At 46.1% G+C, this 25,072-nt stretch overlaps 1 protein-coding gene across 2 annotated transcripts in view; it reads left to right on the top strand.

The window, feature by feature from the left end:
* Window positions 1-852: 852 nt before the first annotated feature.
* PGBD5 (piggyBac transposable element derived 5) overlaps window positions 853-25,072 on the top strand; it is a 107,231-nt gene continuing 83,011 nt past the window's right edge. For both annotated transcript variants that reach the window (XM_072823111.1, XM_072823112.1), the window contains exon 1: window positions 853-1,180. In XM_072823111.1, the coding sequence (XP_072679212.1) occupies window positions 856-1,180 (325 nt within the window). In that variant the 5' untranslated portion in view covers window positions 853-855. The remainder of the gene's footprint in view (window positions 1,181-25,072) is intronic.

Raw genomic sequence — 25,072 nt, forward strand, 5'->3', positions numbered from 1 at the left:
GCGGCCGCCGCGCGCGACCCTCGGGCCCGCCGCCTACCTGGAGTCTCAGCAGCGCCTGGTTCAGAACCACCGGGGCGGACAGCTCCCCGGCGCCAGGCGCCGCCTGCCGGGGGGACGGCGCGCGGGGTTCGCGCTCGGCGAGCCGGCTCGGGCGGCAGGAAGAACTGGCCGGGTCCCCTCCCCCGCCGCCCCCCTCCGGCACCCACGCGGGTCCTCCCTTCCCCCTGCGCGTAGCGGTCCCGGGCACACGTCCCCGCAGGCGAGGGAGCCGCCGGCCGCCCTCCCCCTCCCCCTCCCCCTCCCCGCCGCCGCCGCCGCCCCTCGCCCCGCCCCGCGCCGGCCCCGCCCCCGCCCCCGCCCCCGCCCCCGCCCCGCGCCGGCCCCGCCCCGCCCCGGCTCCCCATTGGCCCGCGGGCCGGAGGTGCGAGGAGGCGGGGCCCGCCTGGCGGCTCGCGCCCGGGAAGGTCGGCCGGGGAGCGCCGGGTGCCGCGGGAGGGCGCGCGGGGACGCGGCGGGCGCCGAGGAGACGCAGCGGCGGCGGCGGCGGCGGCGGCAGCGGCGGCAGCGGCGGCAGCGGCGGCGGCGCCTGGGCCCGGCCGCAGCCCGTGTGCCTCCCGCCCGCGCGCCCCTCGTCCCGCCGCGGCCCGCAGCCTGCGGCGCCCCAGCTCCGAGGGCGCTTCCCCGGGCGCCGGGCCCGAGGCGGCCAAGACGGCGGGCCGGCCGGGCGCGGGGCGGCGGGCGCTGTGCTGCGGGCTGCGCTGGTGGGGGGCGGCGGGCCGCGGCGCGGGCCCGGGGCCCGGCGCGTGCGGCTGGGAGGCGCTGTGGGGGGCGGGCGCGCGGGCGGCGGCCGGGGCGATGGCCGAGGGCGGCGGGGGCGCGCGGAGGAGGGCGCCGGCGCTGCTCGAGGCGGCCCGCGCGCGCTACGAGAGCCTGCACATCTCGGACGACGTGTTCGGCGAGTCGGGCCCGGACAGCGGCGGGAACCCCTTCTACAGCACGTCGGCCGCCTCGCGCTCCTCCTCGGCCGCCTCGTCGGACGACGAACACGAGCGCCCCGGGCCGCCGCCGCCCGCCGCCGCCGCCGCCGCCGCCGCCCCGGAGCCGGAGGAGGACGAGGCTGGCGCGGGCTGGACCGCCGCGCTGCGGGACCGCCCGCCCCCGCGCTTCGAGGACACGGGAGGTGAGGCGCGGCGGGGGCGGGGGCGGGGGCGGGCGGGGGCGGGCGGGGGCGGCCCGGGGACTCCCGACGCCTCCCGACGCCCGGGCGGCTGCTCCGCGGCAGCTGTGCGTGTCGGGGCGCCTCGGGGCCAGCGCGGCGGGGCTGGGGGGCCGGAGTGCAGCTGCCTGCGTAGGGCCCCGAGCTCCCGCGGCGCGCAGGACGCCCCGCCGCCGGCCAGCACCTGGAGGGGCGCCTCCCCTCACTTGCGGGGAGCGTCCGAGCCCCTAACACCTGTGGGGTCGCGCTTGAGGGCTGCGTTTGAGTTGGGCTTTACTCGTTGGAGGGACTCTGAAGACCTGACGCTGCGTGTGTGTGTGTGTGTGTGTGTGTGTGGTCACTTTGTACTGACGGCCCCAGAGCAGCCTTACCCAGGTGCCAGGGGCGGGACCGGTGCCAGTTGGAGGGAGGCGCGGTGAGAGCCTCGGGAGAGGCCCCAGGACGTCCTCACTGGCTTGTGTTTTCTCCAGTTATCCTGAAAAACTTTGTCCCTGCCTTTCAGGATCACTTGCTAAGAGCAGAGAAGAGTGAAACGACAAGTTTAGCAGCGTTAAGGTGTACGTATGCTCTTGGGCCAGAACACACCTCCATTTGTGTTCTGCCGACCACCGTCGTCTTGGTCAAGCCCCTGATACCTGGAGGTCGCAGGAGTGCTGGCAGCTGGGGCTGCTTGAGGTCCTCTTTTACTGCCTCCTTTTTCGAGAGTTGGTTTTAAAACATCTCACCCTGCAGAAGCTCTGTGGCCTCTGCCCTCTGGGAGAGGTAGAGACCAACCAGCTGTTCCCACCCGTCCCGGGATGCCTTCGTGCCTTGCTCAGCAGCCTTCTGTGGCAGAGCCTTGTTTCTGCACACCATTTTTGTGTGGAAGGGTGTGCAACCGGTGGTGTTGAGGACCAGGGAGTGGCCAGACCCGGCATGATGCGGCTTTTCTTGGGGCTCTGCCTGAGGATTGTTCAACCAGTCAGGAATACAGTGCATAGGAGGACGGACCCAAGGGACCCCTGGCCAGTGCCTGGGCTTGGATCTGGACATCATTGCTGCAGCCTGCTGCTAGGCTGGTTGGGTTGGCTGGACTCTCAGCAGGGAGTGGTGTGCAAACCTCCAGCAGGCAGGCTGCAGTGTGGACGCACTGAGCTTTGCAGGGTCCCAGTTAACTGTGCAGTGTTTTGGAATGGGTAAATTTAACAAAATGTTCTCGTTTAGGCTTTGGTTAAGAGTTTGGGCGTGTTCAAAGTCATGTCACTCTGCATAATCCTTTGAAACCCCCTACATTTTCCAGAATGTCCTAAGGGCTTGCAGCCCCAGACGCCTGTTTTCCGTTAAATTAGCTCTTTAAGAATTGTATGTACCCAGAGCTCTGGTTTGGCAGACTTGATGCTGTGAGTGCTGTGATCCAGTTTTTTGATCTTGGAACTTGAGACACATGTCCTCTTGTTTCCCTAACATCTCCAGGGGAAAACAGGGGAATTGTGTTAGGTTAGGCCTGGTTATGAAGAAGATCCGTGAGTGTGTGGGTGTGGAAAGGATGAACACACCTAAATAAATTTTAAAGCAATATCATGTTTCTTAGTAACCTATACTATAGAGAAATTCTGCATCAGAGCAATTTAATCTAGCTACTGCAGCACTTAAATGGTCCTGAAGTGCAGGATCATGTGTCATTTAGTATTAGGTTCAAACTCTGCTTCGTTTGGATGTTCACTGAACTCACACCTAGACCTGAGAATCCCAGGCAAGCGTTTTAACCAAAGACATTAGTGGTTATTTGATGGTATTTATACCCAATTTTGTTTTCCGGTTTTGTGTGGAAGCTTGCTTTTAAAATCCAGCCCTAATGAAGAATTTCCTTTCCTCCTTGAAACAGTCTTTCCCTGAGGGAAATTTGGAGTGGTGGTGGTGGAGGGGTGAGGTTGATGGTTTATTAAGCATGAGTTCAGATTGCCTGAAACAATATGATATGATTTATGGGAGCTGAAAATAGGCACTGGGCAGAGAAAACCCTTGTGCCTAGTGGCAGGGGGCGGGGGGGGGGGCGTGGAGATGGACATGTTTATTAGAGGCTGAGAGCTGCACCCTGGTCGCTCTGAGAGCAAAGAGGTTCAGGCTCTGAGGTTTATCAAAGTATAGAATCTAACTCTACTTTCTTTTTTTTTTTTTTTAATTTTTATTTATTTATTTATGATAGTCACAGAGAGAGAGAGAGAGAGAGAGAGAGGCAGAGACACAGGCAGAGGGAGAAGCAGGCTCCATGCGCCGGGAGCCCGACATGGGATTCGATCCAGGGTCTCCAGGATCGCGCCCTGGGCCAAAGGCAGGCGCCAAACCGCTGCGCCACCCAGGGATCCCTAACCCTACTTTCAAGGAATGCAGTTTGGGCCTTTCTTCCATCTTTGATCTTGGTTTGTTAACAGATCTCACTGGGCTGGTAGGGTAGGATAGGGAGGCAAGCCAGGAGGGTGGTGTTTTGATCTGTAATCAGCCCTCATAAGAAAATTTGTGGCATAAATGGCTGTTGCTGCTAGAATCAGGTGAGGAAAGCAAAGGGTTTTAGACTTAGGGAACAGGCTTGCTTACCTTCTGCTGTAAAATCGTGTTTATGTATGTAAATAGGGACGTGTGTGAACGTGTATGTGTGCAACTGTGTCTTATATGTAAATACATATTGCTGGTTTGGGCCAGTTAGGGTTTTTTCGGTTTTTGTTTTTAATTAGAAAGAGATTACAACTGCTGTCTGGGAACCCTCTGGTGGCCTAGAGTCCCTGTGCATGAGAGAGGCGTGGGCACCGGGCACCATTGAATTTTGATTTACATTTGCAGTGTACCCAGTAGGGAGACACTTGGTGCCCAGCTGAGGGGAGGAGGGGAAGGGAGGCAGAGGCATTTCTGGGGTTAAAGTGGAGACTCCGCTAGCTGCTCTTCAGAGTGTTCTAGGCTTCCCAGACTCTTCTGTTTTTTTCCACGTATTTAGCTTCCTGGATCAGGTGCTCCAGAAGTGCAGCCAGCAATTATGGGTGGAAAGGTCCCCTCCCTCCTCCCCCCCCACCCCCTCCTCCCCAGGTTCTGATTGTGCCTGGAGATACGTGTCCCCTTGAGATGATTTAAATACAAAGACCAGGTTTTGGGAGCTGGCTGCAGGCTCTTAACCCCTGTGTGAGTGGAGGGTCAGCCTGGGAGTTGGAAATGCTTACTGGGAGCGCAAGGCCCTGAGAACCCTCTGCAAATCAGACTTGCAGTTATCTCTCTAAAATATCCCCCTCAAGCTGTCAGCCTGGCCTGCCCACTGTGCAAATAACCGACACAGCATGTGAGCTCACTCTTTGGAGACAGCATGAAATTCAGGCCCGGCTGCCTTTTGGGCTTCTGCCCTTTTGGTTTCTTATTCTGAGCAGTCTTGTGATTCCTTCTCTCTGAGGAGGCGAAGGAACAGACAGATTCACAGATGCTCTGGGGCTCCTGTGTGTGCGGCTTTGTGGGTCCTTTGTCGTGGCTGGCTGGGATCTGAGCTGTTTGCTTTTTATATTAGAGGTTGGACTTCATAGGAGCGTTTTTGCCATGTACCATGTCAGCAGCCTTCTGTAATCATTCAGTAGGGAGGTATGACCTTGAGAAGCTGGTGAGGACCACAGGGCTTTGAAAATTAACATTGTTAAATGTTTTATCCTAGGGTTTGTTGTTGGCTTGTTTGGCTTAAAATCTTTTTTTCTAACAAGTAAGAGGAGGAAAATCTCTCTCTTGAACCAGAATTAAACGGAGCCTTTCATAATGGATTTATGAGCTCAGGTACCTGGGCCCCTGTCAGTGGTGTCCAGGAGCAGCTGCTCCCACGTTCAGGTCTGTACCACATTCTGTGGCTCCGGGAGGAACTCTGAGTCTGGGTGAGCTACCAGGTACATCTTATGAGTGCTCCATAATAACCAAACATGTGCCACCACCAGGGAGAATTCAGAGAAGGAGCTGCCTGGAGAGAGGTTCTCTTCGGTAGTGGGGATGACACTGATCATCACCGGCAGTCCCCCTGATGCTTTTTCATCATCACCCTGAACCTTCCCAAGTACTCAGAGAACAAGCATCACCTCTGCTTCACAGAGAAACACAGATGGGGTGTTGTAGGCAGGGTCTGGGGCGATGAGATTACCTGGTGGAATGCTAGCCTTCTAACTAGGTAGACTTGAGCATTCAGGGATGGTTGTAGCTTTTTATTTTTTTCTTTGCAGCTTCTAAAGCCTTGTTCAGTCAGAAGTATTTACTTTCATATTTTTACACAGAATTGCTTTTAACCTTTTTTGGGTGGGGGCGATACGCAGTTCTGTGAGGTTTAATGCCTGTATGGATTTGTGTAACCAATCTCCACAGTCAGATAGGGGACAGAAAATCTGAAATTTATCTATTTAATCCCTGCTATGCCTCAGCCATTGTGATGAGAGTTTAGAGTGTTTCTGCAGGTAGCAGGGCATTGAATACATTGGCAGTCTGGGGGTTTTGTGAAGTCAGGTACTCAGTTTTAAAGTTCAAAACTCACCTTTACTTTTAAGAACTATGATTATATATTTATTAACCATATATGTACATCTTAAGGGGGGGGAACGATAAAATTTTAAGAAATCCCATTATTTCTCATTACCTTAGATGATCATAGTTAAACATATTGAGTGTATCCTTCATCTATCTTAAGTTACATCTTATTGGGCAATCTGCTTTTTACTTCTAATTAATATATCGTAAATGTTCTCCATTTAAATTTTAGAATGTCAGTTTTAATGAGTCTGTAATATTACACAGTTCCCTCTGGGTGGGCATTGAATTCATTGACCCCTCCCCCTCTTATTTATTATGTGATGATAAATATTCTTGAGGCTTAAGTTTGTGTGCACATCCTTATTAGCACATTCCTTAGCACAAAATGATCAAAACAGAATTGAATTAAGGACATGTAAGGTTTTTGATATCTGGTGAAACAGCCTCCCCGAGATGCACCTACCACACTCCTGCCTGCAGTATACCAGAAAGGCTGTTAGAAGATCTTGTGTAGAGAGGACAGTACACCGGAGCGTGTTCCTGCTGGTAGGGTGCTCTTAGAGAACCATTGCATTGAGTAAGGCTTGTTGAGGTGTAACACACATACAGTGCATGAGTCGTAGTCCACAGCACAGTGTGTGTAACTATAACCTAAGTGAAGTCCAGAATGTTCCCAGCACCCCAGAGATTTCCCTGCTCCTTCCCAGTCAGTAGCCCCCTGCCTCCAGGGGTAATCATTATTCCAGCTTCTATTCTATCACCATCGATTAATTTTGCCTGTTACTTTGGTCTGGTTATTCAGTTCTTATTGTACATTGCAGTCTTTAATTTCACATTGCATGTAGTATTGCATCATATAAATAGTTTGTTTTCTGTTATCCTATTAATGGTTTTTTACATTGTATCCAGTTTGAGGCTTCTGTGGGTATAGCTGCTTCAGACATTCTTGTGTTTCTGATGGACATATAGGTCATTTCCCTTGGGCACATAAACCTTAGGAGTAGGTATGTTGGGTCACAGGTTAGATGCATATCTCAATCTCAGAACTATTGACCTTATGGGCTGGATAATTCTTTGTTGAGAAGGCCTGTCTTGTGCATTGCCAGATGTTTAGCAGCATCCCTGGCCCCTACCCACTGAAGGGCCAGTGGCACCCTTTCCACTAGTTACGACAGCCAAACATTTCTCCAGACATTGTCATATGTCTCCTGGGAAGCAAAATCACCTGTAGTTGAGAATCACTGCTTTATTTTATTTATGTATGTATGTATTTATCTTTTTAATTAATTAAAGATTTTATTTTTTTATTTGAGAGAGCGAGCGAGCACACACAGAGAGGGAGAAGCAGATTCCCTGCTAAGCAGAGAGACCAGCATGGGCTGGAGATCATGACCTGAGCTGAAGGCAGATGCCCAACCAACTGGCTGAGCCACCCAGGCACCCCCATTTGTTTAAAGATTTTATTTATTTGAGAGAGAGTAAAAACATGAGACAGGGAGACAGAGAACATGAGCAGGGGGAGGGGCAGAAGGAGAGAGTCTCTCCACTGAGTGGGGAGCTCAATGCGGGGCTCGATCCCAGGATCCAAGATCGTGACCTGAGCTGAAGGCAAAGGCTTAACTGGCTGAGCCACCCAGCCACCCAGGTGCCTTAAGAACCACTGCTTTTTTTTTTTTTTTTTTTAAAGATTTTATTTATTTATTCATGAGAGGGACAGAGAGAAAGGCAGAGACAAGACAGAGGGAGAAGCAGGCTCCATGCAGGGAGCCCAGTGTGGGACTCAATCCGGGACTGCGGGATCATGCCCTGAGCTGAAGACAGATGCTCAACCGCTGAGCCACCCAGGCACCCCAAGAACCACTGCTTTAGTACATCCTGCCAAACAGTTTTCCAGTTTATACACCCACTGGCAACCTGCAAGATGTGCCATCTATTAATTCAGCAAGCATTTTGAACCCTACTGGGATAAAATATAAATAAGACATGTCTTGGGATGCCTGGGTGGCTCAGCAGTTGAGTATCTGCCTTTAGCTCAGGGCATGATCCCGGAGTTCTGGGATCAAGTCCCACATTGGGCTTCCTGCATGGAGCTTGCTTCTTCTCTGCCTGTGTCTCTGCCTCTCTCTCTGTGTGTCTCTCATGAATAAATAAATAAAATCTTTTAAAAAAAATGACAAGACATGTCTCCTGGGGTCCAGCAAGAGAGCCAAGGTGAAGAAAAGGAGGAAGAGTTTCTGGTGAACAGTGTCATCAAGGTAAACATGGATTTAGATGGGATTTGGGAGACACACCCCCTAATTCAGTCGGTTTGGGGAAGTGGCACCTCTGATGGAGGCAGCCCCTAAGCTGCATCTTGAAGAACTGATAAAGATTAGTCAGGTGAAGAGGAAGGAAAAGAGCATCTCAAACTCTGGCAATGGCTGGGAGGGGAGAGAAGGTACGCCACTGTGCCCCTGAGCGGCCCCATCTTCTCCTAAACCGAGCATCTTGACCTGGGGCCTTCTCAGTGACTGTCCTGCAGTTTGACATTATGTAGTTGTTACCATATTGCAAGTAACTGTAGCTGGAATCTGAGCTCCCTAGTTCAGAGACCAATCTAAGTGTTACCTACAAGTGCTGGAGGGAGCCCATGGGGTGGGGGCCTGGGCAGGTTTGGTGAGAAGTCCGAACTTAGAGAGGATGGAATCTGTGGACAAGCCCTGTGATCTTCCCCCGCAGGAAGGAAGAGGGAAAGAGACCACTCAAGGTGCTGTGGTAAAGTCTGTACTGGCGGGAGGAAGTGCGGTATTATCTCGGGGTGGGAGGGATGTTCTACTAAGAGACTCCTAGGCTACCTAAAACATCCTGTAATGTGAAGATGCTGTTCTGTCTCGACGGGCACATGGTATGAAGAGCCCCTCTCTCCTTTGTTATTACAGAAGTATGAATCCCTGGCCATATTTAGCTGCATATTTAATAAATCACTGTACTAAAAAGTTTAGAACTACAAATTTTTACACTCTAACTGGGACAGCATCACTCCTTGGCCAGGATATTGGAAACTTCATCTGCTTGGATTTCCAGCTTCCAGTCTTGACACCCCACCCTCTCCCCATTCCTTCTGTGGAAGAAGAGCGCTCTTTTACAAACAAGCTCATCTACTGACTCTTCTGCTTAAACCTTCCAGTGGCTTCCAGTTGAAGCTAAAGGAAATCCCAGAATCCTTTGCAAGGCCTCCAACACCCTTAGGTGTTCCATAGCTTTCCTTTCCAGTGTCCCTTTGGTCACCTGTCCTGCCATCGACACAAAATGTACCCATCTCAGAGCCTTCATGCCTGCAGAGCCCATACCTGGAATGTTCTTCATAGTAGCCCTTGCTTGTTAGTTTGGTCTTGGTTCAGATGTCATTGTGTCCAGAATATAAAATCACTGCCTTCCTGCTGTCCCTCTTCGCAGCCTCATGTAAGCTAAAACATTGCCCACGTGTGCTGAGACCTCAGATGTCTTGGTCACATTAGAACATGGTAAGTCCTCAATGTTTGTTGAATAAAGAAATGAACAAAAGAATGAATGGACATAGAACTAGATGGTTTGGAAATCAGCACCAATGAAGAAATGTCTACAAGGAGCTAAGCATTTTCTACATCCCAAGTAGTGGAAGAGAGGTTGGGGCAGCTCTTGAGGGAATGGATTCCTTACTAGGAAGGTTCTGTAGTAGGCCTGGGATGTATTTTACAGGGTTTTATGTCTTGCATAGGAAACTGAATTTGGCTGCTGAGGAACTCATCAACACTTGGGCTTCTGCCGCCTGCCCACTTCCTAAGAGCTAGAAACCCCCATGACAGGAGTCTGTTAGAAATTTGCAGAGTCTGCAGGGGAGGGGCACCTGCAGGGGGTGGCTCAGTGGCTGAGTGTCTGCCTTTGGCTCAGGTTGTGATCCTGGGGTTCTGGGATCGAGTTCCGCATCGGGCTCCCTGCGGGAACCCTACTTCTCCCTCTGCCTATGTCTCTGCCTCTTTCTCTGTGTCTCTTATGAATAAGTAAATAAAATCTTTAAAAAAAAAAAGGAAATTTGCAGGGGAACCAGGTTCTTGTATCCCCTCATCTGTTTAACAAGTGCTTGTTCATCGCGCTCTATGTGCCAGATAGTGTTCTAAGCACTTTTCTTTTCTTTTTTCTTTTTTTTTTTTTTTCTTTTTATTTTATCTATTTGTGAGGGAAAGACCCTGTACCAGCAGGGAGAAGGGCAGGGGGAGAGGGACAAGCTGACTCCTCACTGAGCACGGAGCCTGACTTAGGGCCCTATCCCAGAACCCCGAGATCATGATCTGAGCTGAAATCAGATTCTTAACTGACTGATGAGCCAACCAGATGCCCCTAAGCACTTTATAATGTATGTGATCCTCAAAACAATCTCGTGAGGCATTATCATCCCTGTTTTTAACATAAGGAAACTGAGTCACAGGTTAAGTGACCTAGTTGAACTAGTTCCCTTGATTAAGGGTCAAGGAAGCATCATATTGAGAGCATAAGTGTGGAACACAGTATATGCTGGTCCTATCAATTAATTAATGATAGTCCCTTGCAAGGGGCTCTTGAAGACCAGTGTCATTCTCCAAATCTCTCTCACCTGTTGCCTCTCTTTTCAGGCAGTGGCTGCACCCCAGTTCCCAGCATCCCTTGCAGTGAGACAGACCACTGCCTGGATTCAGGGCAGTGGAAAGTGAGCCAAAGTGTGGACCCCACTCTTAGGCCTGGCCACATGGAAGCTCTTCTGAGCCAGGCGTCAGAGATGTTGGGGGCCAGTAGATGAAAGGACCTTGTATCTAAACCACCCTTTGGAGAAAAGCCACTCACACATCAGTCATATTTGTCATGGACTAATTTATGTCGGCAAGAAATGAACTTCTTTATTGTTTGATTAATCATACATTTCATGAGGGGTTGTTACAACAGCCTGCTTAAGTAGCACAGTCCCTAAAGAAAAGAGGATTGATGGAAAAGCAGGTTCAGATTAGTAGGGCCACATGTCGACTCATTGTGTGAGGATTCACAAGGGGGAAATGATGGAAAACAACCCAGGGAATAAAAATGAATTCTTTGTCTTCTCTCTGGGAGATTCCCACAGTAACTTTGGAAGTGGACAGGTAAGATCCTGCAGGTAAGCAATGTGCATAGGCTGCTCTAGATGGAGTTGTTTAATTGGACATCGATGGTTTGAAGCTGTAGATGTTTTGAAAAGGTAGTAGGTTTATGGCTGGAGAGGACCCGGGGGCAGGAGGCCTGGGCTGTGCCATGTGCTCACCCTGTGATTTTGGGCAAGGGGCTCAGTGGAATCTGCCTTCCCTGCAGGAGCTCCTTCCCAGGGTTGTGAGAATCAGTAAGATGTGTGGGGAAGCACAGAGCTGGTGCGTCCTTGCAGGTAGCTTTATCTTTATTCCTTTAAACTCCTTTTGTCCCATGTGGCCAAAAGGCCCACAATGGATATTGTGCTACTTAGATTTTCAAAACTTTTTGGCAATCAGGAACCTTAGAGAGGAGAAACCAGGCTACATAGAAGAACCAGTGGAAAACAAGCGCTGTCTTTGAAGTTGTTAGTTGTAGGGTCCCTGAGCCCAGACCCTCCCCTCCGCTGGCAGCCCCTCAGTTCCTGAGGTGCCCTGTAAGGCATCACCAGGCACAGTCTGAGAATCTACCTCACACTCTTCTGTCAAGGCCCTCCAGCTGGGTCAGAAGGGGACAGACCCCAGAGCAGGTGACAGGGGCCTCTGAGAAGTGCCCCCATTCTTTCCGAGATGGTGAAGAGACTGGTAGGTTGATGCAATTCTGATGTTTCAAAGCTGCCAAAAAGCACCCATGGCAAAAGCAATTAAAAAGTTATTTTGGATGGAACTGGAGTGGGAGGACACCTGTTTTCTTGTTTAGGAAACTGTTAGAGAAGATCAGGGATCGGGATAAAGGATGATATTCTGAGAAGAAAAAATGTAAATAAGTGGAATTGTCTAAGGAGTGTGTTAAGAGTCTTTTTTATAGATGTTCCTCCTGCATTTGGGGAAGGTGGAGAATCCATAACATCTCAAATTTCAGTTTTTCTGAGAATCCACAGCTGAATTTGGCAGGTGGGAGAGGGGGTATACTGCGTAAAGATTCTGAGCTGCTGTGAGTGAGCAGAGCTCCACTCCACAGCCCACGTAGGAAAGTTGATACCTCCCTCCTCATTTGCCTCTAATGAAACTTGCTTTTCTTAGGTCCTAGCATTCGAGGCAAATAAATACGTTCCCTTTGGTTTGCTCTTTGAGTAGTATTTCAGCAGGATTTCCATTATGTTTTCGTTTTCTTCTGCTGGCTGGGAAACTGAACCACAATTTATGGCATCTTAGGGGACGTGCACGCAGAATTCCAGTGGGATCTTGGCACAAAACCTAATTGGGAAATTGGAGACCATCGCAGTGAGAAGCTTCTCCTTAAGATTGAAAGAGGTGGGGGATCCCTGGGTGGCGCAGCGGTTTGGCACCTGCCTTTGGCTCAGGGCGCAATCCTGGAGACCCGGGATCGAATCCCATGTCGGGCTCCCTGGTGCATGGAGCCTGCTTCTCCCTCTGCCTGTGTCTCTGCCTCTCTCTCTCTCTCTGTGACTATCATAAATAAGTAAAAAAATTAAAAAAAAAAGAATCTTTAAAAAAGAAAAAAAGATTGAAAGAGGTGCATGTTATGCAAATATTAGCAAGTGTAAGTTCATAGTATCTGTAAAAAAATTTATAGACTCATTATCTTCAAGAAGGCTGGCAGATAAGTAATAGATCCTGGAAAAGATGCAGGTAAATTCAGGGAGATGGCTGATTACTTCAGGGAAGCTGGAGTGGCTAAAGAGTATGGCCTAAACTTCTGAAGATGGTGTATGAGATACTTCGGTGGGAAGGAATGAAGATCTGCAGCTGTCTGATTCTGCTTCTCGGGAAGGCATGGTGATGTGGTTCCCAGAGCTCTGGAGACAGACACATACCCGGGTGCCCATCTCAGCCCTGTCTCTCAAGCGACACCTCCCAGAGGGCAGCTGCAGGTCCCAGGTGACTTCACACAGGGTCAGACACAGTAGGCACTCAGCAAAGTACCCCTTCCCCCATCTTGGTGAGTTCCTAAGGGCGATAGCAATGCCCTCAACATCCCTACTGCCAAAGGACCAACCAGAGTCATGTGGTCCGTGGGGTATGCCAGCATTCCTTCACCCCCCATCAGCTTACTGGCAGCAAGATTGGAAATGTTTTAAATTGCCCGGGAAATTAAAGCAAATGGCTCCAGAAAGAAGTTTCTGAATGCAGACTTCATGTTTTGAGTACATTTCATTCATTTGGCAGATACTGACAGTACTTCCGACGTGCCAGGTGCTACATTAGAAACTCTGACTTGAGAAGTAACAAGGAAAGGTTCTAGCCCTCAGCCAGCATAGAGCCTAGTGATGAGCGCAGGTGGTCCTCAGATCATCGTGATGCCAAGTAATAGGTGCTATCATAAGAAGGATGTTCTCGGAGCTAACAGGGCACCCGAGGTGGGGGGGGGGGGCGGGGAGGGTGCCAGCACCAACACTTTGCTAGAGCCTTGGTAAACATGATGGGTGCAGATGGCTCTAGGGAAAACCAAAGGACTGCTCAAATTCCTGCTCCTTATTAACAGCTCCAAGTGCCCCTGTGAGAGACTGAATCAGAGCTCAGCAAGCCAGGAGTTTGGCTTGACTTGGGGTGGCATCGCTGTGCCCGAGTTTTGACCTGCAGCTCATGCTCTGATTCACATTTTCAGTAAGGACTACGACAAAATAAATTTTAAAAATCTTTAAAAAATGGAGTGCTTGGGTGACTCCGTGCCTTCGGCTTGGGTCGTGATCCCAGAATCCTGGGGTCAAGTCCTGCGTCTGCTTCTCCCTCTGCCTATCTCTGCCTCTCTCTCTCTGTCTCTCATGAATAAATTAAAAAAAAAACTTAAAAAGGAGTACGATGAATTGTAATGTCTACAACAGAGTATCTTCCCTTGTACTCTGGTACTGGGAAAGTACGTGAAGGCTATGGGGTTGAAAACAAGAGTACCTTTTTTCTCGGTAGTGCTGATTGCATGTAGTGTTTTACAATTAGAGATGTGAATGCATCCAATCTCATTTGCATCTTATTGCATTGATATCCTACATGATTTTCCCTTCTTATCTGTTAAAAATCTCCTCTCCTCACCTCTGCTTCTGGTCCTGTTGGCAACTTGGTGCTCTCATCCAGGAACCCATTTGTACCTACCCATGCACGTGTGGAGGTTTTGTCATTGTTTTATCTGCCTCTTGATCAAGCAGCACTTCTTGTTTAATAATACTTCATGAATAACTTCCTTCTGTTCTTATCTTAATTTTTGTAAGAAATGGCTGCTAAACTTTTATCAAATGCCTTCATTTTTATCAGATGCATTTATTGCTATGGTCTTAGAGTTTTTTAGAGTTAATTTAGGGATGAGGTAAATTTTATTGATTTTTCTGGTCTTGAGCTTCCTTTAATTTCCTGGAATAAATCCAAGTTGGTCTCAGGATGTATCCCTTTGATAGATGGATGACTTCTGTTATTTGCTAACATTAGTTCAGTTTCTGTAACTAATCTGTCATAAGCCAGATTCGTTAATAGTTTCTCCTCTCATCCCTCCCAGGTTTGGGTATTAAAATCATGCTCAGCTTCATAAAGTGAATTGGCTTATTATTTTTTAATTGCCTATTGCCATTTAACAGTAGAATGATGGGTTATTCAGCAGCAAAACTGCCTGGTCTTGGTACTTTTTTTTTTTTAATTTTCCACTTCTTGAATCATTTGGATGATTTTGTTTTCTGAGGAAATCATTTCTCCTAGGTTATCAAATTTGTTACCATAAAATGTCTTGCAGTTTAATGATTCTTCTATTTGCTTTTATATTACACATTTGCTTTTATATCTCTGTTCAAATTCCTTATCTGTTTTGCATCTCTCTCTCTCTGTCTCTTCCTCTTTTCCCCCCACTCCCTGAACCCCCCCCCCACTCCCTGTCTTCCCTCTTATCCTTAATAGGGCATTTGAGGTCTTTTATTGTTTTATTAGTCTTTTCAAAGAACCAACTTTGAGTTTATTTGCCCCTCTTATGTTTTTTATTAGTTTAAAATTTTATCTTTATTATAATTATGTCTCTCTTTTTTGATTTATTGAGCTGTCCTTTTCTGATGGGTTTAAATGAATACAGCGTTTCTTTTCTTAAAAACAATGTTTAAAATTGAAAGCGTTTGACACTAAAATCTCCTTAGAGTGTATCCTCCTTTCCATTGCTTTCAGGATTTTCTTTAGTCTTTTTTTTTTTTCTTGATTTTTTCTTTATTGAAGAGTATATTTAATTTCTATGTGGTTACCATTTTTTGTTACCTAATGATTTAATTCAGATTTCACTGGATTGTGATCAAAGAACTGTCCTTTAAATCTTTAATTTGGAAGGCTTGTAAAGGTTTTCTTTGTTGCCATATATGCAGTTAATCTTTATAAATGTGGCATTTTATAGGTGTAAGAAAAAATGTATGTTTTTTTGATGGAAGAAAGGGTGTCTATTTTCTGTGTCTTTTTTTAAAGATTTATTCATTCATTCATTCATTCATGAGAGACACAGAGGGAGAGGCAGAGACATAGGCAGAGGGAGAAGAAGCAGGCTGTCTGCATGGAGCCTGATGCGGGACTCAATCCTAGAACCCCAGGATCATGACCTGAGCCAAAGGCAGATGCTCAACCACTGAACCACCCAGGCACCTCTGTTTTTTTCTCTCTAGTAGGTACTCCCATTTGAAGAGCTAAAATTTTACCATGTTCTTGCATTTTTAGAGTTGTTAGGTTTCATATTGTTAGGTGTATACATACTTAGACCTTTAATATTGTCTTTCCAAACTGTACCTTTAATCATGTCATCTTAGTACCTATAACCTGATATCCAGCTTATCTGCTATTAATTTTGCCATTCCTGCTTCCTCTTCATGCCTAGTATCTCCACGCCGGGTAAATTTTTTTCAACCCTTTTTTGCCATTTTAAGTATATTTCTTGAACAGCATGAGCATGTATTTTTACCATCACCTGATGGCACTTTTGATTTAGTTGGAGAAGTCAGTCTGTATATGTTTAAAATAATAAAAAACAGGCATGATTTATTCCTTCCATCTTTATTTTGCTTTTTTCTTTTCCCCATTTTTGATGTATTAATCAAGTTCATGCTTTTTCTACTTGATGAATGCAGAAGTTCTTTTCTTTGCATCTTTGTGATAACAGCTTAATGAAATATAATTCACAGGCTATACCAGTCACTCATTTAATGTGTACAATTTAATGGCCTTAAGTATCATTAACTATACTATTCTAACCCATTAGCACATTTTTGTTATGTCTAAAAGAAACTTAGCCATCACCACCAGCCCTAGGCAACCACTAATCTACTTTCAGTCTCCCTAGATTTATCTATTCTGGAAATTCCATATAAATTAAATTATGCAACATGTGGTCTTTTGTGACTGGCTTCTTTCAATTAGCAGAATGTGTTCAAGGCTCATCTGTGTTGTTGTGTGTATCACAATTCCATTCCTTTTTAAGGCTGAATAATATTCCATTGATTGGATAGATCATGTTTGTTTGTTTTTTTAATTTGTTCATCAGTTGATGAACATTTGGGTTGTTGTCTTTATGCTGTTATGAATAAACTAGTTTTTGTGTGGGCATAGTTTTCATTTTTCTTGGGTATATATGCAGGAGTGATATTGGTGGGTCATATGATAACTATGTGTTGAACATTTTGAGGTATTACCTGTTTCTAATGTGGTTGCACCATTTTTACAAGCCCACCAACAGTGTACAGTGGTTTCAATTTCTCCACATCCCTGCCAACACTTGTTGTTTTAGGGATTTTTGATAGTAGCCATCCACGTGGGTAGGAGATGGTATTTCATTGTGGTTTTGATTTGTATTTCCCTAATGATTAGTGATGTTGAGCATATTTTCATGTGCTTATTGGCTATATATATATATTATATATGCATATATATAATATATATATATTTGCATATTAAGAAATGTGTATTTAGGTCATTTGTCCATTTCTTAATTGGGTTGTCTGTTTGAGTTGTAAGAATTCTTTATACAATCTGGATATGTGTTTCTTATAAGGTATATGATTTGCAAATATTTTTTCCCGTTTAGTGGCTCGTCTTTTGACTTTATTGATAGTGTCCTTGAAAGCACAAAACTTTGACATTTTGATGGAGTTCCATTTATATATGTATATGTATATATATTTTGTTGTTGTTGTTGTTGTTGCTTGTGCTTTGGGGTCATAGCTGAGGAGGCAGTGACAAGTTCAAGACTACTAACATTTACCTCTGTTTTCTTCTAAGAACTTATCATTTTAATCTTATATTTATGTCTTTGATGTATTTTGAATTATTTTTTCTATATGGTGTGAGGTAGGGTTCCAATTTCATTTGTATGTGAATATTGAGTTGTTTCAGCACCACTTGTTGAAAATACTATTCTTTCCCCATGTAATTGTTTGATACCCTTGTTGAATATCAATTAATTATAATTTATTTCTATTTTAATAGTATTTTGTCTCATTCTCTTTCCCTCTCTCATAATTAAATGCATATTCCTCCACCATCATTTGAAAACAACACACTGTTCTCCCAGCTGTTTTCCCCAGAACAAAATCTTTTGTATCAAGAATCCTTATTTCACTTTTAAAGATTTATTACTGTGCTTTTGTTTTATACACACACAAAGCACCAAATGTAGATTTTTTCCAAATTGCTAAATGTTTGCCTAAGACTGAAGCCAGTTGTAGGGTGAACTTCTAGAATAAAGATACAGCCTGAAGTTTTTGTTCTTTTAAAAAAAGCATTTATTATTAAACATTTTAGGTGTCAGAATTCAAAAGGTTGACAATATATAGTACAGGAATAATTTCTCATACTGCTATAGGCAATATTGTACTTATAGTCACTGTACTGCACATTTATGAAGTGAGAGGTTTACTTTCAGTTGGGGTTATGGAGAAGCAAGGTATTTTTGGCTCTTGTGCCAACGTAGGAACTTATATCAGTGTTGTCTCCACCTTCTTCCTTAATAGTAGCTCTGGAAGGTCAAAACTTCCTCCATCTCTTAGACTTGAGGATTTGACTGGTATGTGAGATGGTGCAATTTTGTTGATGTAATCCCATGTGTATTGCTCACAGATGTTCTCTAAATATTTGCAGGAGTAAACTTCAGATGTTGCCCTCACTTTTTTATTTCTGATATTTCTGACTGCAGTTGCTACTACCTATAGTCACTTGAGGAAAAACTAGGAACGTGGCATTGGAACAATGTGTTTTTCTTTCAAGATAACAAAATCATTTCTTAATATATGTATGTGTCTCAGATTTTGGTATACGAACATGGATTTTGGTGTCTGCCCTGAGGAGGTGATACGTATCGTCTTTGTATCATCATAGGGAACACTTGTACTCTCATGACACATCAGCTTGGTTACCTAGAATTCTCTGGGCCCACCAGAAAGCCAGAAACACTGATGAATTCCTTATTACTCCAGCAGGCTGTCAGCCCTCAAAGGCCTTCTGGATGTGTTTGCACATCCACATGTCTGCTGTACAAGATACAGAAAGAGCATGTTAGTTCTCTTTAGGATTCACAGTGTGGGCGACTCTTGACAATTTTTCATCTGAGGATGGAAAGTGGTAATCTACAGTAATCGTTTCAACATGTATTTTGAGGGTAGCATTAGTTTCCATTGACTTAAAACTTCAAGGAATTGTCTTTCTAAAGGGCATTTTTGTAAGGCCTGTTATATTTTAAAACTTGATTAATGAAAATGAAATTTTTCTGTAATGCTTTCTTCCTAATCTATATATTAGTTTTCAGGACTGGATTGAAAGTGATTTATTGTGGATGGTGTTAGACATGATTGTGGACTTTTTTTCTGTTCCTGAAGTTTAAAGGGGACAGAGTTGACTTTCTGACTTTAGTTTATCATCACTAGATGAAGAATTCCCAAATAGGACTTTTTCTTGAAATACTCCTAGCCTGAATTAATTAAATGACTATAACATTAAATTCCTCAGGGCTGTTTGCTTTAGTATGACTTAGGCTAATACATGATATAATTCTACAAAGATTATAATTACGATGTTATCCAACCTCTGTTACTCTGCCTTGTATCGTTACTTAAATTTTCTGTCAGTTCTAACTTCTGACATTTTAATTATAACATGTCTTGATGTAGTTCTCTTTTTGGACCTCTCTAAGCTTCCTGAATCTGGATGTCTATTTCTTTTCTGAGCTTAGGGAATTGTTTAGCTATTATTTTTTTTTCAAATCAGTTTCCTGCCCCCTTTCCTTTCTCTTTTCCCTCGGGGACCCCTATTATGTGAACATTATTATTCCATGTGATGTTGCCCCATCAGTCTCTCAACCTATCTGCACTTTTTAAGATTATTTTTTATTTTTGCTGCTCTGTGGGTGAGTTCCACCGCCTGTCTTCCAGGTCACTGATCCTTCTTTCTGCTTCATCTAGTCTGCTGTTGAACATTCTTGTGTATTTTTCAGTTGACTTATTGTTTTCGTTAGTTCGTGACTTCTATTTGGTACTTTCTTGTATTTTCTATCTCCTTATTGAAGTTCTCACTGTGTTCATCCATTCTTTTTAAAGTTTTATTTATTTTAGAGAGGGAGAGAGAGAGCAGGGATGTGAACGTGGGGAGGGGAAGAAGGAGAGGGAACGGAGCAGACTCCTGCTGAATGTGGAGCCCAACATGGGCTCAATCTCATGACTCCAAGATCATGACCTGAGCTGAAACTAAGAGCTGGATGCTTAACCAACTGAACCGCCTGGGTGCCCCAGTATTATTGCTTTTTGTCTAGACAGTCTTGTGGGACTGCGATTGTAAACCCTGCTAGGCAGTCTGGAGGTTTACCAAGCATGAGCTTCTCCCTGAGGAGTAAGGGGTTTGCACCCCAAAGCAGGCATCCCAGCCCTTGGGACCTGCAAACAGACTCTGGGCAGCAGTTGCAAACATCAGGACTCCGGATGAATGTATCCGCTCCTTCTTGGGAGGTACTGGTGAACTACATAGCAAGGCCTAGGGAGAGTGCAAAGATGGTATCTCCTGGCCTCTGTTCCCTTGGAGCACTTTCATAGCCTCCAGACATGTAGCAGACCTGAAGTTGGCCTCTGAGGTTGAAGCTCTAGGACAAGGAAAAGGCTTTTTTTCACAGGAAATCTGGGGATGTGTTTAAGTCAGCGGTCTCTGCAGTGCCCTGGGGTTGGTGGCCTGCCAAGAACCATCTCTCTGATTGTTTCAGTATGGGAGGGAGTCAGGAATATAAGCCCCTGCCTGCCACTGGAGCCAAGTGATCAAGGAGAGTCCCCTGTTTGGTCTGTGCTCACTCCCTGGCTTTAGTGAAGCAGTTGGACAGTGCAGGGGTAGACATGCCCCCTAGTTTTGGCAGGGCAGTAGGAGATTGCAAGAACTGTGTACACCTCTAGTTTAGTACAGCCACGGGAGATCTCAGGGGCTGAGTGCACCCCCCACTTTGGCAGGGCCGAGGGAGGTGCAGGGACTACACACACCTGCCTAAACTAGCAGCGCTAGCAGGGCAGAAGGAGAGTGTAGGAATGGTGCTCACCAGTGCCTCCTTCCAGGAGAGAGTCCCAATAGGCCCCTGCCCCTCTGGCAGACTGTAAGGTGAGCAAACATCTTTTTCACAGGGTACCTGGGTGGCTCAGTCAGTTGTACATCCACCTTTTGATTTCTGCTTAGGTCATGATCTCAGGGTCATGAGACTGAGCCCTGGGTCAGGCTCCACACTCAGCATGGAGTCTGCTTGTCCCTCTCCCTCTGCTTCTCCCCCACTTGCACACGCTTGCATGTGCTCTCGTGCTCGCTCGCTCTCAAATAATAAATAAAATATTAAAAAAAAATATCTTTTGCACAAATAATCTAGGCACTTTTCAAACTGCTGCTTTTGTTCCAGTCCCAAGGTTGAGTGAGTCTGTGCACAAGCTATTCAAGAGTGTAGTCTCTGTCCTCTACAGCGCTTTGGGTCTCCTAGACTTAAGCCCTATTGTTTTTCAAAGCCAGACATTTTGGGGGCTCATCTCTCTGGTACAGGTGCCAAGGGAGAAAGCTCCTTTGTGAGAGGCCTTCTGATTGTGGGTTACTGCACTGGGTTAGGGTTTGGGGCAAAACCATGTCTCTGCCTCTCCTACCCATCTTCCTGTGGAAGAGCTAGTTTTCAGGTCTTTTTTTGGAAGGATTTGTTTTATACCTAGCTGTAGATCCAGAGTGTCTGTGGGAGGAGATAAGTTCATGGTTGTCCTCTGAGTCCATCTTGGACTGCCTATCGCTGTCACTTTTTTTTTTAAGATTTTATTTGTTTATTCATGAGAGAGATAGAGACATAAGCAAGGGGGAGAAGCAGGCTCCCCATGGGGAGCCTGGTGCAGGACTTGATCCGGGTCTCCGGGATGATAGACCTGAGCTGAAGGCAGATGCTCAACCACTGAGTCACCCAGGCGCCCCCTGCTTTTTCAGTCTTTATTGCAACATTTTACCCTTACCATAACAATTACACATTTGTATTTTAACTTATAGAATTTCAACATAGAAAGCACATGAGGTTATCTTTTCAGCCTGAGTTATGCCTAGAATACAGAATTGAATGTGCAAATGAATGCTCAGATATTCATAACAAATCTGAATTACAGGTCTTGTGCATCTATCACTTAAGGTAGTAATGCTGCTTAGGCATGGTGGGAACCTACATGATCAGCCATCATTCTGGAGCATCAGAAATGACATTGAGGTTGGCATCAGCCGTTCAGCCTTGGTCATTGGCCATCAGTTTTCTGTCCATGGGGTCTTGGTTTTGGTTTGTATTTTGATAGAGCCTTTTCTTTTTTTTTTTTTTTAAGTTTGTTTGTTTGTTTGTTTGTTTGATACACAGAGAGAGGGAGAGAGAGGCGGAGACACAGGCAGAGGGAAAAGCAGGCTCCATGCAGGGAGCTTGACACGGGAGTCGATCCCAGGACTCCAGGATCACGCCCTGGGCCAAAGGCAGGCACTAAACTGCTGAGCCACCCAGGGATCCCTGGTAGAGCCTTTTCTTAATTTTCTCTGCTGTGATGTGATGTGCCTAGTAGTAGACACTGTGAATTTTCTTTTTTTCTTGGCAGCAGAATGAGATCTTGCCTGGGGAACCTGGTACCCAGAGCTCTCTCACTATCCAGGGCTGCTCCAACAGTATTGCGGTGTTGTTCTTAGCCTGTTTGTGTGCCTTTCCATCTCGGGTATGAGTTCATTCTTCCTGAAGGGCTGTCTTTCCCCCTGCCCCCTTTTATCCTTAGGTTCAGAAAGGTTACTAGCATTTGCCTCTGTGTGTCTTTTCTTATCACTTCTGTCCAGAGTAGGTGCCCTTTATTGCTCCTTCTTCATCTGGCCCATTTCTCTCAGTCTTAGGATACAGCCTTAAAGTCCCCTGTCTTCTCCTTTAAGATTTCCATCTCTTCACACTTGTAATCTTGCTTTGTGCTTTCTTGACTTGATCTTCTGATTCAAAAATCACTCGTGACTACCTCCACCTTCTCTTTATGTGAAGAGGTTATTTGGAAGTCTGTGTTTTTTCTGTTTTTTGTTTGTTTGTTTGTTTTTGTTTTTTAAGAGGCAGGAAATCTTTTTTTTTTCCTGTATGTGTTGCAATTGAATCTCTGAGGACTATTATTATTTCTTCAAATTGAAGTTGTCCATAGTACTCTCTTCTTGGATGTGTGTTGTGTTTTCTGAGCCATGCCACGTTCTGCTCTGAGACCCTTGGGAAGGGGCTTATCTTTCTTTGTGGGCCCATGGGGCTGGGGAGTATTTGAGGGTGAGAGAGAGAGCGGGCCTCCCTGTGTCACCAGCTGATAACCAGCAGAACCCTTCTGGTGCTCCTCCCTGCTCATCCTCTGAGGCTCAGGGGGAGGAAATCTTCTCTCAGCTGTTTCTCTACCTCTAGAGCCTGGGAGTCTAGACAGCACACAGGTAAGCACTCACCTACCTGCTGCATCCACAGGTGGCTTCAGGCCTTCTGGTCCTGGGGCTCCAGGGCTGCTCCCTCCAGCTCCAGGCAGAAAAAGCCTGCTGTCCTTCCTGCCTAGAGCCACAGGCTGTGCACCCAGGCACCTGTGGTCCTCAGGGCTGGAGAGGCAGAGTCCAGGCAGGAGTGGACAGAAAGGCAATGCTAGGGTCACCATCTTCTTTCAAAGAGAAATGCGAAAGACTTGATCTCAAGGAAAGGAATAAAGGTTTATTGGGTAGCACATTGCTGAAATTACTTGATTTTGCACTTAAATAAGTATTGTTGTCCCCACTCTACCAGTGAAGGAGCCTGGGAGATTAAGTGATTGCCCCAGGAAGTCATAGTGGTGGAACCAGGAGGTGAACCCGCTGTGCTGTGTTTCTGCTCCCCGTATCCCTTTCTGAGGGGGAGAGGCCAGGAGGCGCCTGGCCTGCAGGAAGTGTTTAAAGTTAGCTCTTGCTGCTTTGTGGCACTCTGCTGTCCTCACAGTTATACACCTGTGGGTGCTATGGGGAAAATGCTAGAGTGAGAGGTTTCTTTCCTGTGGATTTATGTTCAGAGCTTCCATTATTCAAATTTTTTAACCAGGACTTGGTCTGGTAGTTAGTTGCTTGGATGAATACAAGAGGCCATTGAGGGCAGAAGTCACCCTGAAGAACCTTATTCTCAGCAGATGCAAAGACCATGTTAAGCAGATGCTTGGGGGAGCCCTGGTGGCCCAGTGGTTTAGTGCTACCTTCAGCCCAGGGTGTGATCCTGGAGACCCGGGATCAAGTCCCACATCCGGCTCCCTGCATGGAGCTTGCTTCTCCCTCTTCCTGTGTCTCTCCCTCTCTTTCTCTATCTCTCTCTCTTTCTCTCTGTTTCTCTCATGAATAAATAAATAAAATCTTAAAAAAAAAAGCAGATGCTTGAAGCTGCCATTGGCAGGGGGTTGCATGTATTCTGCTTAGGCCGAATATTACATAATTTGGGCATATTAAAATGTTGCTATTGCTATCACGAAAGGCTTTGGTTTTGGTCTTTTAGGATAGCTTGACCTATTTTCTTCACTTTCTACCTGGAGATTAAAAGACCAGATCCTCAGAGCCAAGAGGAGGTAAGCCTGGTTTTCTGGTGCAGGCTCAGCCAGGTTCTGAGACCTTTGCCCAGCCCGTGTCAGCATCTGCCAAATAGCTTAGCTGGTGCCAGACCTAAGGGCACCTGAACAGTTTCTTATGTAATGTTGGGTTAAGTTTGAAAGTATAAAGAACAATAGACTTTTGAGTCAAAATTCCTGAATCTCCTTTGAATCCAGCCAAATCCTTGAATTCTCCTACTTCCCAGTCTCTACCGATTTCCTTGGCAAAGTAACCTGAGCCTTGGTTTTCTAATCTGTAAAATGAGGGAATAGTAGCTACCTCACTGTATTTTTGGAAGGGATCACACGGTAAAGCATGTGTAATGTCAAGCCCGTAGCATTTCCTACATGAACATTAGTCCCTCTCTTTCACTTCGGTCTGCTGCTTGAACCCTTCTGGGCTTTTCTTGGGGTAAAGGAGAGAGATGCTGGGTCATGTAAACAGTTTGTACGGGGCTTGCTTGGTCGGTGAGCGCCCCAGGCTCACTGCCTTTGAGGTGATGGCTCATGCATATACATGGACATCAGCATCACTTAGGATCTGTTTTTACAGGGGATCCTGGGTAGCTTGGTGGTTTAGTGTCTGCCTTTGGCCCGGGGCGTGGTCCTGGGGTCTGGGGATCGAATCCTGCTTCAGGTTCCTGGCATGGAGCCTGCTTCTCCCTCTGCCTGTGTCTCTGCCTCTCTCTCTCTCTCTCTATGATGAATAAATAAATAAAATCTTAAAAAAAGGTCTGTTTTTACAGACTTACAAATTTTAGAGATTTACTCCACTCTCTTTCTTGTAATCTTTTCAAGAGCATTCCACTTAGAGAAACATGTAAGAGTTATAGTATGAGAAAACAAAAAAACATTTCCGTAGCAAATGAACTCCTGTGCAATCCTATATTGTTATACTGTTGGCCTTTAGTATTTTTACTCATCTATACTGTTTTGCTATAAAAGTTTTACTATAGTTGCCTTCACGATCTTCAAGTTCTACATACTTATAAAGCACTAAAGAATTCTAAATCTTTAGAATGGTTGACTGCTAAACTCCACTAACTAATCATTATTTCTTAGTATAGTGAAAGCCTTTCCTTTCTCATCCTTGTGTGTGCTAGTTCAGTTGTTCT

Source organism: Canis lupus, chromosome 4 (genome assembly GCF_048164855.1).
Source record: "Canis lupus baileyi chromosome 4, mCanLup2.hap1, whole genome shotgun sequence".
In the NCBI taxonomy this organism is placed as follows: Eukaryota; Metazoa; Chordata; class Mammalia; order Carnivora; family Canidae; genus Canis; species Canis lupus.